The sequence below is a fragment of the Anopheles darlingi genome, chromosome 3 (genome assembly GCF_943734745.1).
Source record: "Anopheles darlingi chromosome 3, idAnoDarlMG_H_01, whole genome shotgun sequence".
NCBI lineage: Eukaryota > Metazoa > Arthropoda > Insecta > Diptera > Culicidae > Anopheles > Anopheles darlingi.
The window spans coordinates 9,510,033-9,527,015 of NC_064875.1; the positions used below are offsets into that span (position 1 = coordinate 9,510,033).

The window sequence follows — 16,983 nt, forward strand, 5'->3', positions numbered from 1 at the left end:
CGAAGCTAAATTCAAAATCGGCGATATCCTCCAACTGCTACCGTGAAAGAGATTTGCTTTCTCAACATATAAGAGCGTATAGCTATATAGCTTACTATATACGAGAGGTTTATCCACGTTTGATACATTTTCGATTTTATTCGATGTAGAACGTAAAACTTGAGTCCCTGGGCTCTGGTAGCTGTGGTTCAACGCTATCGAATCGGTGGCCACAAGTTTATTTTTCGGATCGCGACTGCTGTTCGATACCTTGTGTGATCAAGGTAAATATATCAGTCATTACATGATTATTGGCCGACTTTTGAGACCTTTTGCTAAGCTAGTTCACTGTTACATTCCTCTGGATGGCATTTCCGGTAATGCATGCTGAGTAGACTCTTGTATCGGTACACCTTAGTGCAGAGTGTACATGGGAAGTCGATTCCACTGTGTGTTATTTCATGTGTTTTTTTCGCAAATGAAGATTTAAAACGCTTGGGACAGTGACTACACGCGTAGGGAGCGTTGGTAGAGTGTACATTTGCATGTCGCTTCAGCATGTTCCTGTGAAACAATAAGCGAATTTTGTGTATGTTAATGTAGAGAGACAACTGAACTACGCTTGTGTTATTTCTTACGCGTCTTTGAATTTTTTCTGGCAAATCTGGCATTCATACTTCCATTCAGCAATGTGTATTCTCCTTATATGCTCTAGGCGGCTTGAAGTTGAGCTGAACATTTTTTGACACATTTTACACTGGTACCGCTCACCGATATTATGGAAAGATCGCTGTAGAGTAAATAAAATAATGATTGATTGTCAAAAAGGGTACTCCTGCGGAATTTCAGTATCATTTTAGCTTGAACGTACCATATGTGTTTTGTAGGAGTTGTATGTGAGGAACCCCTTGCCACACGGTTCACAAGATTTGATGATCACTTTTTCGTGCACCGCACGCACATGCGACCACAGATTTGTACCACTAGCCATCTGTACAGGACAATGCGGGCATTTATGGAGATTTTCTCTCGTATGAGATCGCGTGTGATCGACCAGATTGTACACTAGTGCACCACATATACCGCATAATCGTTTTCTATTTCTGCCGGATGTGTTTTGTTTGTTTGCTTTGTCTTCTTCACTATCCCCTACTGATTCTTTTGATTTCGCCATGCTATGATTCGATGTTGCGGTCGAGGTAACTTTCGAATTCGTGTTTCTGGACACAGGTGGGATATCCTCGGAACCGTTATTTTCATCTTTGCATATGCCACCTTCATCCGTCAGCTCTTGCGACTCTTCCATCTCCCATGCCGACTCAATGTCTGCTTTCAAGGTATTTTCACTGTTCTCTTCAGTTTGAAGAATAATTTCAATTTTCAAAGGGTCGTTCTTTGTGTATTCTGCGTGCTCCAAATTCGCTTCCGCGATGTCGTATGAGTGATGCTTATCGATGATATGACCGAAAAGCTGCAAAAACTTCACGTTTCCATTTTTGCAGGAACGACGAAAATCCACCGCGAGTTCTATGCTGGTGCTACATTTCGTACAGACCGAAAGACATGTAATTTCGTTCTCAAGTATCTAAAAGAGGAAAAATGAGTTATCGATTAGGCTGAAATAAATTAGGCTGAAATCCTCACCGAAATTCCGGTCGTTTGCTGTATGTCTTGGATGGAGAAGGAAAGGTCTTCGATGGCGCTGGATAGTGGCATGAGGATTTCGCAATCCTGGCTCAAGCAAAAGCGACAAAAGTTACTAATTTCTCCTAAAACCTCCATCGTAAGTAAGAACAAGCACGAAACAGGAGTTTACCAAACAGTTCGAAACCAAAACAATCGATAAACTCTAATTTTCATCGATTCACCCTGTATTTCATCGATTTCTGGTCTATGCAGCAAAGCGATAGTTGCTCGAAGCTAAATTCAAAATCGCCCATATCCGCCAAGTGCTACCGTGAAAGAGATTTGCTTTCTCAACATATAAGAGCGTATAGCTATATAGCTTACTATATACGAAAGGTTTATCCACGTTTGATACATTTTCGATTTTATTCGATGTAGAACGTAAAACTTGAGTCTCTGGGCTCTGGTAGCTGTGGTTCAACGCTATCGAATCGGTGGCCACAAGTTTATTTTTCTGATCGCGACTGCTGTTCGATACCTTGTGTGATCAAGGTAAATATATAGTCATTTAAATATTACTGGCCGATATTTGAGACCTTTTGCTAAGCTGGTTCGGGTTTACATTCCTCTGGATGGCATTTCCGGTAATGCATGCTGAGTTGGCTCTTGTATCGGTACACCTTAGTGCAGAGTGTACATGGGAAGTCGATACCACTGTGTGTTATTTCATGCGTTTTTTTCGCGAATGCAGACTTGAATCGCTTTGGACATTGGCTACAAGCGTAGGGAGTGTTGGTAGAGTGTACCCTTTCATGTCTCCTCAGACTGTCCCTGGGAAGTCATAGGCGAATGACGTTAAAGCAAATACACAGAAGCCGTTGGATGTCTTCAGGCATATCGCTTACCTGTCTTTGAACTTTTTTTGGCAAATCTGGCACTCATACTTCCCTTCTTGTGCTTTATGTATTCGCTGTATATGACCGCGGCGGCTCGAAGGATGCTTGAATATTTTGAGACAGATTTCGCACTGGTACTGCGCACCGATATTGTGGTACGTACGCTGCAGAGTAAATAAAATAATGATTGTTTGTCAGTAAGGTATTCCTCCCTAACTTCTGGATCAGTTGTACGGGATTTACCATATGCGATTTGTAGGAATCATATGTGATGAACCCTTTGCCACACGGTTCACAAGATTTGATTATCACTTTCTTGTGTACTACACGTACATGCGACCACAGGTTAGTGGCATGAGCCATCTGTACAGGACAATGCGGGCATTTATGGAGATTTTCTCTCGTATGAGATCGCGTGTGATCGAGCAGATTGTATACTAGTGCACCACAAATACCGCATAATCGTTTTCTGTGTCCATTAGATTTACTTGGTATGTTAGGATTGTTTGCTTTATCTTCTTGACTGTCCCCAATCCGCTCTTTTGTTCTCGCCTTTTTTCTATACGATGGGGTCGCGTCCACTCTCTTATTCGTCATTTTTCTTTTTGACGTGCTTGTGGGCATAGGGGTGAGATCCTTAGAACTGCTATTTTCGTCTTCACAATCTTCCCGTCCGTTAGATGTTCGCTCATCAAACAGCTCTTGAGTCTTTTCAACCGACAATGCCGGCTCATTGTACCCTTTCAAGATATTTTCATTCTCGGGTTCGCTTTGTAGAACCATTTCCATATTTAAAGGGTCGTCCTTTATGTATTCTGCGTGCTCCAAATTCGCATCCGCGGTGTCGGATGAGCGAAGCTTGTCGATGATATGACCGAAAAGCTGCATAAACAGAATGTTTCCATTTATGCAGGAACGACGGAAATCCACCGCGAGTTCTATGCTAGTGCTGCATTTTGTACAGACGGTTAGACAATCTATTTCGCTCTCAAGAATCTGCAGAAAAATTCGAAAGAAAAGATGTTAATATCGTGGCGAATAAACTCACGATTAGGCTGAAAACCTCACCAGAATCCCGGTCGTTTGCTGTATGTCTTGGATGGAGAAGGAAAGGTCTTCGATGGCGCTGGATAGTGGCATAAGCAATTCGCAGTCCTGGCTCAAGCAAAAGCGACAAAAGCTATTAATTTCTCCTAAAACCTCCATCGCAAGAACAAGCACGAAACAGGAGTTTACAAAACAGTTCGAAACCAAAACAATCGATAAACTCTAATTTTCATCGATTCACCCTGCATTTCATCGATTTCTGGTCTATGCAGCAAAGCGATAGTTGCTCGAAGCTAAATTCAAAATCGGCGATATCCTCCAACTGCTACCGTGAAAGAGATTTGCTTTCTCAACATATAAGAGCGTATAGATATATAGCTTACTATATACGAAAGGTTTAACGATGTTTGATACACTTCTGATTTTATTCGATGTAGAACGTGAAACTTGAGTCTCTGGGCTGTGGTAGCTGTGGCTTAACGCTGTTGAATCGGTGGCCACAAGTATATTTTTTGGATCGCGACTGCGTTCAATACCTTGTGTGATCAAGGTAAATATATTAGTCATTACATGATTATTGGCTCCCATTTGGGACGCTTTGTTAAGCTGGTTCGTCCTTACACTCCTCTGGATGGCATTTCCGGTAATGCATGCTGAGTAGACTCTTGTATCGGTACATCTTAGTGCAGAGTGTACATGCGAATTGAATTCCACTGTGTGTTATTTCGTGCGTGTTTTTCGCGAATGAAGATTTAAATCGCTTTGGACAGTGGCTACATGCGTAGGGAGTATTGGTAGAGTGTACCCTTTCATGTCTCCTCAGACTGTCCCTGGGAAGTCATAGGCGAATTACGTTAAAGCAAATACACAGAAGCCGTTGGATGTCTTCAGGTCTATCGCATACCTGTTTTTGAACTTTTTCTGGCAAATTTGGCATTCATACTTCCATTCAGCAACATGCATTCGCCTTATATGCTCTCGGCGGTTTGAAGGATGTTTGAATATTTTGAGACAGATTTCACACTGGTACTGCGCACCGCTATTGTGGTATGTTCTCTGCAAGAAAATAAAATTTAAAAAGATTGTCCAGTGACATTCTTACGGATCTTCTGGATCACTTCGGCCGGCACATACCATATGTGTTTTATAGGAGTCCAATGTAATGAATTCTTTGTCACACGGTTCACAAGATTTGACGACAGTTCTCACGTGTACTGTATGCACATGCCTTAACAGATTGGCGCTATTTGCCATTTGTACGGGACAGTGCGGGCATTTGAGAAGGTTTTCCTTGGTATGCGATCGCGTATGGTCGATCAGGTTGATCACTAGAGCACCACAAATACCGCACAATAATTTTTGGCGCTTTCCGGATTGGGTTGTTTTATTTTCTCTGCTATCCCCTATCTGTTCCTTTGATTTCCCTTTCTTTTTATTGGATTTCGTCACGACTTCTTTCTGATTTGTTATTTTTCTTTTACATCTTAACGTGCTTATGGGCACAGGTGAAAGATCTTCGGACCCGCTGTGTTCGTTTTCACAATCCGCCTGCCCGATGGAAGTTTGCTCATCGAACAGTTCTTGAGATTTTTCTACCGGACATGTCGACTCATTGTCCGCTTTCAAGGTATTTTCATTGTTCTCTTCGTTTTGAAGAAGAATTTCCATATTTAAAGGGTCGTCCTTTATGTATTCTGCGTGCTCTAAATTCGCATCCGCGGTGTCGGGTGAGCGAAGCTTGTCGATGATATGACCAAAGAGCTGCAAAAACTTCACGTTTCCCTTTATGCAGGAACGACGGAAATCCACCGCGAGTTCTATGCGATTGATGCATTTTGTACAGACGGTTAGACAATCGACCTCGCTCTCAAGAATCTGCAGAAAAATTCGAAAAAATCATGTTAATATCGCAGCGAATAAACTCACGATTAGGCTGAAAACCTCACCAGAATCCCGGTCGTTTGCTGTATGTCTTGGATGGAGAAGGAAAGGTCTTCGATGGCGCTGGATAGTGGCATAAGCAATTCGCAGTCCTGGCTCAAGCAAAAGCGACAAAAGCTATTAATTTCTCCTAAAACCTCCATCGCAAGAACAAGCACGAAACAGGAGTTTACCAAACAGTTCGAAACCAAAACAATCGATAAACTCTAATTTTCATCGATTCACCCTGCATTTCATCGATTTCTGGTCTTTGCAGCAAAGCGATAGTTGCTCGAAACTAAATTCAAAATCGGCGATATCCTCCAACTGCTACCGTGAAAGAGATTTGCTTTCTCAACATATAAGAGCGTATAGCTATATAGCTTACTATATACGAAAGGTTTATCGATGTTTGATACACTTCCGATTTTATTCGATGTAGAACGTGAAACTTGAGTTTCTGGACTCTGGTAGCTGTGGTTTAACGCTAGTCGAATCGGTGGCCACAAGTGATCAAGGTAAATATATCAGTCATTACATGATTATTAGCTACCATTTGGGACGCTTTGTTAAGCTGGTTCGTCTTTACACTCCTCTGGATGGCATTTCCGGTAATGCATATTGAGTAGGGTCTTGTATCGGTACACCTTAGTGCAGATTGTACATGGAAAGTCGATGCCACTATGCGTTATTTCATGCGTTTTTTTCGCATAGGGCGACTTAAATCGCTTTGGACATTGGCTACAAGCGTAGGGAGCGTTGGTAGAGTGGACCCTTCCATGTTGGTTTAGACTGTTCCTGTAAAATGGATAAAGGAATAGCAGTAATGTAATTGTAGAGATACTGCTAGATTGCAACTGCGCTATTGCTTACTTGTGTTTGAACTTTTTCTGGCAAATCTGGCACTCATACTTCCATTCAGCAATATGTATTCGCTGTATATGATCTCGACGATTCGAAGGATGTTTAAACATTTTAAGACAAATTTCACACTGGTACTGCGCACCGATATTGTGGTAAGTTCGCTGCAAGAAAATAAAATTTAAAAAGATTGTCCAGTGATATTCTTACGGATCTTCTGGATCACTTCGGCCGGCACATACCATATGTGTTTTGTAAGAGTCATATGTGATGAACCCTTTGCCACACGGTTCACAAGATTTGATGACTACTTTCTCGTGAAACGCACGCACATGAGCTCGCAGGTTAGTGGCATGAGCCATCTGTACGGGACAGTGCGGGCATTTGAGAAGGTTTTCCTTGGTATGCGATCGCGTGTGGTCGATTAGGTTGAACACTAGTGCACCACAAATACCGCATAATCGTTTTCTGGCTTTTCCCGATTTTTTACGTTTCATTGGTTTACTTGTTTCATTTCCTCCACTCTCTCCAATCCATTCCTTTAATTGTTCCTTTTTGGGATGGGATGCGGTCACGCCCACTTTCTTATTCGTTATTTTTCTTTTACATCTTAACGTGCTTGTGGGCACAGGTGGGAGATCTTCGGACCCGCTGTGTTTGTTTTCACAATCCGCCTGCCCGATGGAAGTTTGCTCATCGAACAGTTCTTGAGACTTTTCTACTGGACATATCGACTCAATGTCCGCTTTCAAGGTATTTTCATTGTTCTCTTCGTTTTGTAGAACCATATTTATATTCAAAGGGTTGCTCTTTCCGTATTCTGCATCTTCCAGATACTCTTCCACGATGTCGGATGAGCAAAGCTTGTCGATGATATGGCCGAAAAGCTGCATAAACAGAATATTTCCATTAAGGCAGGAACGACGAAAATCGACTGCGAGTTCAATGCTGGCGCTACATTTTGTACAAATGGCCAGATATGAGATTTCGCTCTCAAGGATCTGCAAAAAAGGAATAATGAGATGACTGTACACACGATTAGGCTGAAAACCTCACCGAAATTCCGGTCGTTTGCTGTATGTCTTGGATGGAGAAGGAAAGGTCTTCGATGGCGCTAGATAGTGGCATAAGCAATTCGCAGTCCTGGCTCAAGCAAAAGCGACAAAAGCTATTAATTTCTCCTAAAACCTCCATCGTAAGTAAGAACAAGCACGAAACAGGAGTTTACCAAACAGTTCGAAACCAAAACAATCGATAAACTCTAATTTTCATCGATTCACCCTGCATTTCATCGATTTCTGGTCTATGCAGCAAAGCGATAGTTGCTCGAAGCTAAATTCAAAATCGCCCATATCCGCCAAGTGCTACCGTGAAAGAGATTTGTCTTCGCAACATATAAGAGCGTATAGCTATATAGCTTACTATATACGAAAGGTTTAACGATGTTTGATAAACTTCTGATTTTATTCGATGTAGAACATGAAACTTGAGTTTCTGGGCTGTGGTAGCTGTGGTTTAACGCTGTCGAATCGGTGATCACAAGTTTATTTTCTCCGATCGCGACTGCGTTCGACACCTTGTGTGATCAAGGTAAATATATCAGTCATTACATGATTATTGGATGCCATGTGGGACTTTTTGCTAAGCTGGTTCGTCCTTACATTCCTCTGGATGGCATTTCCGGTAATGCATATTGAGTAGGGTCTTGTATCGGTACACCTTAGTGCAGATTGTACATGGGAAATTGATGCCACTATGTGTAATTTCGTGCTTTCTTTTAGTCGATGAAGATTTAAATCGCTTTGGACATTGGGTACAAGCGTATGGAGCGTTGGTAGAGTGTACCCTTCCATGTTGCTTTAGACTGCTCCTGTGAAATGGATAAAGGAATGGTAGTTATTTAATTGTAGAGATACTGCTAGATTGCAACTGCGCTATTGCTTACTTGTGTTTGAACTTTTTCTGGCAAATCTGGCACTCATACTTCCATTCAGCAATATGTATTCGCTGTATATGATCTCGACGATTCGAAGGATGTTTGAATACTTTGAGACAGATTTCACACTGGTACTGCGCACCAATATTGTGGTAAGTTCGCTGCAAGAAAATAAAATTTAAAAAGATTGTCCAGTGACATTCTTACGGATCTTTTGGATCACTTCGGCCGGCACATACCATATGTGTTTTATAGGAGTCCAATGTAATGAATTCTTTGTCACACGGTTCACAAGATTTGACGACAGTTCTCACGTGTACTGTATGCACATGCCTTAACAGATTGGCGCTATTTGCCATTTGTACGGGACAGTGCGGGCATTTGAGAAGGTTTTCCTTGGTATGCGATCGCGTATGGTCGATCAGATTGATCACTAGAGCACCACAAATACCGCACAATAATTTTTGGCGCTTTCCGGATTGGGTTGTTTTATCTTCTCTGCTATCCCCTATCTGTTCCTTTGATTTCCCTTTCTTTTTATTGGATTTCGTCACGACTTCTTTCTTATTTGTTATTTTTCTTTTACATTTTAACGTGCTTATGGGCACAGGTGAAAGATCTTCGGACCCGCTGTGTTCGTTTTCACAATCCGCCTGCCCGATGGAAGTTTGCTCATCGAACAGTTCTTGAGATTTTTCTACCGGACATGTCGACTCATTGTCCGCTTTCAAGGTATTTTCATTGTTCTCTTCGTTTTGAAGAAGAATTTCCATATTTAAAGGGTCGTCCTTTATGTATTCTGCGTGCTCTAAATTCGCATCCGCGGTGTCGGGTGAGCGAACCTTGTCGATGATATGACCAAAGAGCTGCAAAAACTTCACGTTTCCCTTTATGCAGGAACGACGGAAATCCAGCGCGAGTTCTATGCGATTGATGCATTTTGTACAGACGGTTAGACAATCTATTTCGCGCTCAAGAATCTGCAGAAAAATTCGAAAGAAAAGATGTTAATATCGTGGCGAATAAACTCACGATTAGGCTGAAAACCTCACCGAAATCCCGGTCGTTTGCTGTATGTCTTGGATGGAGAAGGAAAGGTCTTCGATGGCGCTAGATAGTGGCATAAGCAATTCGCAGTCCTGGCTCAAGCAAAAGCGACAAAAGCTATTAATTTCTCCTAAAACCTCCATCGCAAGAACAAGCACGAAACAGGAGTTTACCAAACAGTTCGAAACCAAAACAATCGATAAACTCTAATTTTCATCGACTTACCCTGCATTTCATCGATTTCTGGTCTATGCAGCAAAGCGATAGTTGCTCGAAGCTAAATTCAAAATCGCCCATATCCGCCAAGTGCTACCGTGAAAGAGATTTGTTTTCTCAACATATAAGAGCGTATAGCTATATAGCTTACTATATACGAGAGGTTTATCGATGTTTGATACACTTCCGGTTTTATTCGATGTAGAACGTGAAACTTGAGTTTCTGGGCTCTGGTAGCTGTGGTTCCACACTATCGAATCGGTGGCCACAAGTTTATTTTTCGGATCGCGACTGCGTTCGATACCTTGTGTGATCAAGGTAAATATATCAGTCATTACATGATTATTGGATGCCATGTGGGACTTTTTGCTAAGCTGGTTCGGGTTTACATTCCTCTGGATGGCATTTCCGGTAATGCATGTTGAGTTGGCTCTTGTATCGGTACACCTTAGTGCAGAGTGTACATGGGAAGTCGATACCACTGTGAGTTATTTCATGCGTTTTTTTTGCGTAGGGCGACTTAAATCGCTTTGGACAGTGGCTACAAGCGTATGGAGCGTTGGTAGAGTGGACCCTTCCGTGTTCTCTCAAAACATCCCTGCGAAATAACAAGCGAGTGGTGGTAACGTAAATTTTACTGGAGAGATACTGGAGAGTCTGCCGGTTTTCTATAGTTCTATTGCTTACGCGTCTTTGAACTTTTTCTGGCAAATCTGGCATTCATACTTCCATTCAACAATATGTATTCGCTTGATATGAGTTCGGCGATTGGCAGGATGTTTGAACATTTTGAGACAAATTTCACACTGGTACTGCGCACCGATATTGTGGTAAGTTCGCTGCAAGAAAATAACATTTAAAAAGATTGTCTAGTGATATTCTTACGGATCTTCTGGATCACTTCGGCCGGCACATACCATATGTGTTTTGTAAGAGTCATATGTGATGAACCCTTTGCCACACGGTTCACAAGATTTGATGACTACTTTCTCGTGAAACGCACGCACATGAGCTCGCAGGTTAGTGGCATGAGCCATCTGTACGGGACAGTGCGGGCATTTGAGAAGGTTTTCCTTGGTATGCGATCGTGTATGTACGATTAGATTGTACACTAGTGCACCACAAATACCGCATAATCGTTTTCTATGTTTTCCGGAGGGTTTTGGTTTTATCGGATTATTTCCTTCATTAGTCGGAATCCGTTCCTTTGATTTTGCCTTTCTTTGATTCGATGTGGCCTCAAACGCACTGGAATTTGAGATTTTTCTTTTAGCTCTTAGCTTGTTCATAGGCAAAGGTGGGAGATCCTCAGATCTGCTGTGTTCGTCTTCACAATCCGTATGTCCGTTGGAAGTTCGCTCATTGATCAGCTCTTGCGACTCGTCCACCGGAAATAGCGATTCATCGTGTGCTTTCGAATGGTTTGCATGGTTTGATTGGTTTTCCCGAACAATTTCGATTTTCATCGGGTCGTTATTTTCGTATGCTCCGTCCTCCTGATTCTCTTCCTCAATGTCGGCTGAACGAAGCTTGTCGATGATATGACCAAAGAGCTGCATAAACAGAATGTTTCCATTTATGCAGGAACGACGAAAATCAACTGTGAATTCAATTTTGGTACTACATTTGGTGCAGACGGTTAGACAATCGACTTCGCTCTCAAGAATCTGCAGAAAAATTCGAAAGAAAAGATGTTAATATCGTGGCGAATAAACTCACGATTAGGCTGAAAACCTCACCAGAATCCCGGTCGTTTGCTGTATGTCTTGGATGGAGAAGGAAAGGTCTTCGATGGCGCTGGATAGTGGCATAAGCAATTCGCAGTCCTGGCTCAAGCAAAAGCGACAAAAGCTATTAATTTCTCCTAAAACCTCCATCGTAAGTAAGAACAAGCACGAAACAGGAGTTTACCAAACAGTTCGAAACCAAAACAATCGATAAACTCTAATTTTCATCGACTCACCCTGCATTTCATCGATTTCTGGTCCCATGCAGCAAATAAGTGATTGTCAAACAACGCTTGATTTTGTGCGTGTGGTGCGGTGTGTCGGCTTTGCTAGAGGCGAGGAACAAATAGCGGAAAGTGTGGATTTTTTGGTGGCAACAATCTTGGTCATCTTAATGACGCTGGTCTGATCTAGGTTGCTCGGATCGACGATAAAAGTGTCTGGGTTCCACTGAAAGACACTTTGCCAAGTTTGCCGTAGGTCGGACCGAGTGGAGGCCTTTCCTTTCCCGATCCCTCCGCCAAGGTCCAAATCAGCAGTGCGCACCGGACAAAGATTTTGGCGGCGCGTTCCGTGGGACGATAAAAATCAATCTTGTATTGTGGCAGTGGAAAGGTAAGGGGAACGCGTGGACTACTCGCGAAACAACCGAGGACTACAAGTGTTGTTCTTTGTGTCCCGCTAGCCTCAACATCTTGTTTTCCGAATCTCACCCAACACCGGGGTGAAAACGGAAGAAAACGAGTTTAGGTTCGGTTTCAGCTTCTCATGCAGCGCGTGCCCACATCGGTCACAATTTGTAGTGACGCCCGACAGTAACCTGGAACCGAGCGTAGCTGGGAAAAGTAATAATTTAGTGGAAGTTACAGAAACATCACATGAAGATACGAATCAAACCAAGGAGCCTGGTATTTTGATTGACGCAGAAGAAAACGCCTTAAATCGTAGGATAAACCACGAAAGCGTACGAGAGCCGGATCAACAAAATCTAGCAAAAAGCGGGCTCCGAACGGTCACGAAACAGACCCGCGTTTCGGTGATCACCCTTTTTAAACCGACAGTTTACGCGTTGCTGCTTCACAACATCAACGCAAGTGGCACCCAAAACAGCCCCAAACTGAGGCTCAGGTAAGTGAAGGTGTTCTCATGACGATTGCTGCTACAGGCTTTTTGATTGTTGTTTTTTTAATCTATTGATTCTTTGTATAGAAACAGGCAATGCCATCAGCGGTCAGTGGCACAGGCGGTCACGGCGGCGGTGGTGGTGGCGGAGGAGGTACAGGAATCGGTGGCAACATGAATGCGCAGACGAATGAAGAATGCGGTATACGGGATGTGTGGCGGCATAATCTGGACGAAGAGTTCCGAACGATACGACTGATCGTGCAGAAGTATCCGTTTGTCGCGATGGACACGGAGTTTCCGGGTGTGGTCGCCCGGCCTGTTGGGGAGTTCCGCTCCTCGGCCGACTACCAATACCAGTGTTTGCGCTGCAACGTGGATCTACTGCGCATCATCCAGCTTGGCTTGACGTTCATGGATGACGACGGGCTTACACCGGCGGGGTTTTCGACCTGGCAGTTCAATTTCAAGTTCAACCTTAGCGAGGACATGTACGCACAGGATTCGATTGATCTGCTGCTCAATTCCGGCATACAGTTCAAGAAGCATGAGGAGGACGGTATCGATCCGCTCGATTTCGCCGAGCTGCTCATGACCTCCGGCATTGTGCTGATGGATAACATCAAGTGGCTTAGCTTCCACTCGGGCTACGATTTCGCATATCTGCTGAAGCTGCTAACCGATCAGAACTTGCCCGCCGAGGAGGGCGACTTCTTCGAGCTGTTGCGGATTTACTTTCCCACCATCTACGACGTCAAGTATCTGATGAAATCGTGCAAGAACCTGAAAGGGGGCCTGCAAGAGGTGGCCGATCAACTGGAACTGAGACGTGTCGGACCGCAGCATCAGGCCGGTTCCGATTCACTGTTGACCGGAATGGCGTTCTTCAAAATGCGAGAGGTACATACGATCGGTTGCCCTTTAGTTGTCGCTGCTACCGGCCTTGCCTACGGTGCGGGACAGTCAACGGAGGCCTGCTCAAACATCGGCCTGAACCGAAGTCACAATAGTAGCGGTATTGGCAGCTTTGAGTGCAGCTGTAGTGAGAGTTTGCAACAGTCACTGCGCAAAGCATGCAATCACATCGACACTAAACTGAAGATTCATCCAAAACCAGAAAAGTAGCTATCCCACCCCGTCCTCCCGAGTCCCGATACCGTTTTGTTTCTTATTCTTTCTCGATTACTTCTGGGGTAGGTTCTAGGGTCTAAGGTTAACGTTAGAGTATTTTGTGCCAACGTTGCGGGCATCTATGGTGTACCCTGTAGTGCCTTCCGGCCAAAACTGTACCCTTCTCAGGTGTGGACATTTTGGGATGGGTTTGAGAATTAATGTGATGGTACCATACGGTAGTTTCCCGACAACATAGTGATAGCAGGCAGTTCAGAGAGTTTGTGTGAGAAAGAGAAGGAGATAAAAAGCGAGAACATGGGGTATGCGATGATGATGGCAAATGGTAAATCGTTCGCAAAATAGTCTCAAATTGATTAGGATGATTGCATTGATGAAATGATTAAGAATTGCCTTCTACCGCCATCTACCTCAAGTGGTTGGATTTGTGTTTGACGTGAACACGTTTTGGAATAGAATTGAAGCTTCTGAATAGCGACCAAGCATTATACAAAAAACTCAAAACCTGGATGTTTTTCCTACCGGCCCCTCCCTATATATCTACACCAGTTGATGGTGGTGGCGAACCTTTCCTCCCTTTCGAACCTTTCGAACCTGGCCGTACCTTTCGATCCTGGCTTTATCATTTTCGCATGACCATGGGCGCTCTAATGGCGGTAGCATACGAGCTCGAGCGTATTGTAATCATATTCTGTAGAGTGTTTTATTATTTCACCTTTCTCTTCACCTTTCGCTCTCTTCCTAGCTGTTCTTTGAAGATAACATCGATAACGCGAAGTACTGCGGTCACCTATATGGTCTGGGCACATCGTTTGTCGCAAACGGCAACAGCACGTCAGCGGGTGGCAGTGGGTCCGGATCTGCAGGCGGTACGGGCAGCGGTGGAGCTGCTTCTGGCACGGGGACAGGCAACAACAGTAACAGCACGACTAGCAATAGCAACGCCAACAGCAGCAACAACAGCAACAGTACGGATAAATTCTAAATTTTTGTAGCTAATCCGACAACACGAGGACCTGCTTGGGCAACCTAACCTTCCCTTTTTATCCTCGTGTTGATTATCGGTTTAAATATATGCGCTTCTAGTGTAGCACTTACTTTCGACTGGAACGTTTAGATCGAACTATTTCTTGCAGATAAACCGGAACGATAGAGGAGGAGCAAGGAAGGAAGGAAGGATGTTCCGCAGCTGTTCGTGATGGTGCATCTTCATCGTATCGTGGCTCATCTAGGCATAGCAACTGCTGGTGGTGGTGCTGCTACTGAGACCAGTCAACACAGCTGGACCATTGACACCGTCGACGCCGTTATACGAGCAAGAGCGTTCACAACTGCCACGAATGGTTCCACGTCCGTCGCAGGTAGAGAAGCTGCGATGCTGCGATTGGGAAGAAGAAGAGGAGAGGAACAAAGTGTTTATTTTGTGTCGTTTGTAGTAAGGAGAAGACATTGAGGTCGAAATTTAGGAATATAAAGTTTATAACAATGACGCATGGACAGAAGAAAATATAATAAACAGCAAAAACACAACAACCTAATGCTGAAAGGAAATGAAAAGAGAATGAAACAAATGGACCTGTACGTCCTGTGTCATTATTTATCAAAAGAGGAGGGCTTAATACAATCAATAGGGCAGTGCATAATGTGTTGTGAATCTCCAGTAGCTATCGTTATTGTCAGATCAAACGGTTGTTTTGTGGTCAGCAAACGGTTGTAGGAACGGTAATTGGTTGGCACCGTTCCATTAGGCTCAGCCGGTTTGCATTTATCCTGCATACAACTCTTTTAATTGAATCTACCGATACATCATGCAGATGGTGCGGATCTTGCGCACCATTTTAATTCCTTGTGCACAGTAGTAAAGGCGACATATAGTAGAAAGAAATTGGGTTCGCTTCGAATGCACGGAACAGTCTGGTGCTCACGCTGCTAGCGCAACGGACACCGGTCTGGTACTCAATAAGCTATCCAATTATGTTTTACTCGTTGCTGGGGCAGTCCTGGGTGAATGTCCATTTTAATTTGGCTACAACAGACAGTCTTACCAACGAACTTAAGGACCTTTGCGTTGGGTACCGAGGTGCGTAAGATGCTCTTAACCTGAACTATTGCTTGCTGTTAATGGGTTTCCGGTGTCTGCCTAATCTCATGTCGATGCACTTTAACCCCGCTTAACCTCGTAGGCAACAGTGCAGTGCTGCGAGCGTAAAATTCGTTTTATCAAAATTAAATGTCGCTCCAAAACCGTGATGGATTCTCCGCACAGGAGCCAGAGCACGTCGCACGTAGGAAGTCCGCTAGCAGGAAAAATATTTACATTAATGAGGTGTTATTTACATACTACGAGCATGGATTTTGACCGGAAATCCTACTATGCTCCGTTCATTCAACGTGTCGTTTTTCAACCTTCGCCGGCAGGGAGAACGAAGTGAAAAGAAGCAAAGTAAAACAATAAATAAATATCCTACCGCAAACCGTCGCTGACACGCTTTCTCAACTCCGCGATCCATTGGAATAGTTCACAGTCATAGGGAGTACGGAGCTACGCGGCTTCTCGAAAGCTTTCAAGGTGGAAACGGAAGGTGAGCGTTTAGGGCAAATCACCTTATCGGAGAACGTTACGGGCTTGAGCGTGCTTCCCACGCGATCTCGCGCTTTGACCATAGCGGAACAACAGAACACGCTTTTCGGCCAGCGCATGGTGTGTGTCCTAACAAATTGGCTTACTATGGTCACGGTACCTTCTTCAGGGGTTGCGATTTAAGGTAGTTTCTATGTTTCTGGGTGATACGGTGTCCTGATTCCATCAGCAACCCCCAGTCGTCAACCAACCAGCTTTTTCAGCTACACATTTAATTTGAATGGCTGCTGGCCCTTGCGTGTGCGCTAAAGATTAAGGTACACCACTAATCGTTACTTTTCTGATTACAGATAAGAAAATGAGGCAGTAAAATTTCTTGTAAACGCAATCACCTAATATCTTAATATTTGATCACTGAGAGTAATAAGATGTATACATACACCCGCATTGAATCGAGCAGAATTTGTGCGAGATGGAATGCTTAAATTTCACTGAATCACTTTTTAAATTAGGCACTAATATTAACGAGCTTTATAGCATCATCTTTCCAGCGGTTGCCGGTGGTAGGTAGCAAACATCTGCAAAAGCATCTTTCCTTCCGCGTTTCCTTTAGCGGGGTAAGCTCAGTCTTCGGCTCGTTCTGCTGTGAACTACATGGAACATTTGTCGCGACACTGGCAGTTGTGCCATCACGACTCCCGCAGCAAATGCTATAGCTCGTGCTGCCTTAAAGATATGTAAATCAATCATACCGCTACGACGAGTGCAGACTGCGATTGTAATTGAGTTTTCCCGTTTGCACGTGGCAGGTGAAAATCTGCTCCGACACGTTGCTGCTCTAGAGCGCTTAATAAAGCTCCATCGCATGAAGCGTTTACCGGTGAACAAAGGAAT

General features: G+C 43.7%; 4 protein-coding genes across 6 annotated transcripts; 1 reads left to right on the top strand and 3 right to left on the bottom strand.

Moving 5' to 3' along the window:
• Window positions 1-124: 124 nt before the first annotated feature.
• On the bottom strand, window positions 125-9,608 carry LOC125958311 (uncharacterized). Its single transcript, XM_049691579.1, has 13 exons — window positions 9,318-9,608; window positions 4,683-5,423; window positions 4,453-4,604; window positions 4,170-4,378; window positions 3,903-4,084; window positions 3,570-3,737; window positions 2,745-3,497; window positions 2,511-2,665; window positions 2,209-2,436; window positions 1,624-1,765; window positions 851-1,564; window positions 618-769; window positions 125-543 (listed from the first exon to the last, which is right to left on the bottom strand). Exons 1-13 carry the CDS (start codon window positions 9,453-9,455, stop codon window positions 315-317), a joined length of 3,963 nt encoding a protein of 1,320 aa, XP_049547536.1. The 5' UTR covers window positions 9,456-9,608; the 3' UTR covers window positions 125-314.
• LOC125958211 (zinc finger protein 878-like) lies at window positions 5,866-7,953 on the bottom strand. Its single transcript, XM_049691426.1, has 4 exons — window positions 7,386-7,953; window positions 6,572-7,330; window positions 6,342-6,493; window positions 5,866-6,266 (listed from the first exon to the last, which is right to left on the bottom strand). The coding sequence occupies exons 1-4, from the start codon at window positions 7,521-7,523 to the stop codon at window positions 6,038-6,040; spliced, it is 1,278 nt and encodes a 425-aa protein (XP_049547383.1). The 5' UTR covers window positions 7,524-7,953; the 3' UTR covers window positions 5,866-6,037.
• Window positions 9,609-9,702: 94 nt separating the features above from the next.
• On the bottom strand, window positions 9,703-11,447 carry LOC125958212 (zinc finger protein 544-like). Its single transcript, XM_049691427.1, has 4 exons — window positions 11,268-11,447; window positions 10,446-11,195; window positions 10,216-10,367; window positions 9,703-10,126 (listed from the first exon to the last, which is right to left on the bottom strand). Exons 1-4 carry the CDS (start codon window positions 11,403-11,405, stop codon window positions 9,898-9,900), a joined length of 1,269 nt encoding a protein of 422 aa, XP_049547384.1. The 5' UTR covers window positions 11,406-11,447; the 3' UTR covers window positions 9,703-9,897.
• An 83-nt stretch (window positions 11,448-11,530) lies between these two features.
• LOC125958219 (CCR4-NOT transcription complex subunit 7) lies at window positions 11,531-15,105 on the top strand. Of its 3 annotated transcripts, none has more exons than XM_049691439.1 (5): window positions 11,531-11,870; window positions 11,941-12,383; window positions 12,465-13,277; window positions 14,254-14,476; window positions 14,626-15,099. In XM_049691439.1, exons 3-5 carry the CDS (start codon window positions 12,474-12,476, stop codon window positions 14,646-14,648), a joined length of 1,050 nt encoding a protein of 349 aa, XP_049547396.1. In that variant the 5' UTR covers window positions 11,531-11,870; window positions 11,941-12,383; window positions 12,465-12,473; the 3' UTR covers window positions 14,649-15,099. The 3 variants fall into 3 exon arrangements, with proteins under 3 accessions (XP_049547396.1, XP_049547397.1, XP_049547398.1); XM_049691440.1 differs by having other exon boundaries at window positions 11,533-11,870; window positions 14,645-15,093; XM_049691441.1 differs by lacking the exons at window positions 11,531-11,870; window positions 11,941-12,383 and having other exon boundaries at window positions 12,469-13,277; window positions 14,626-15,105.
• The last annotated feature ends 1,878 nt before the right edge of the window (window positions 15,106-16,983 follow it).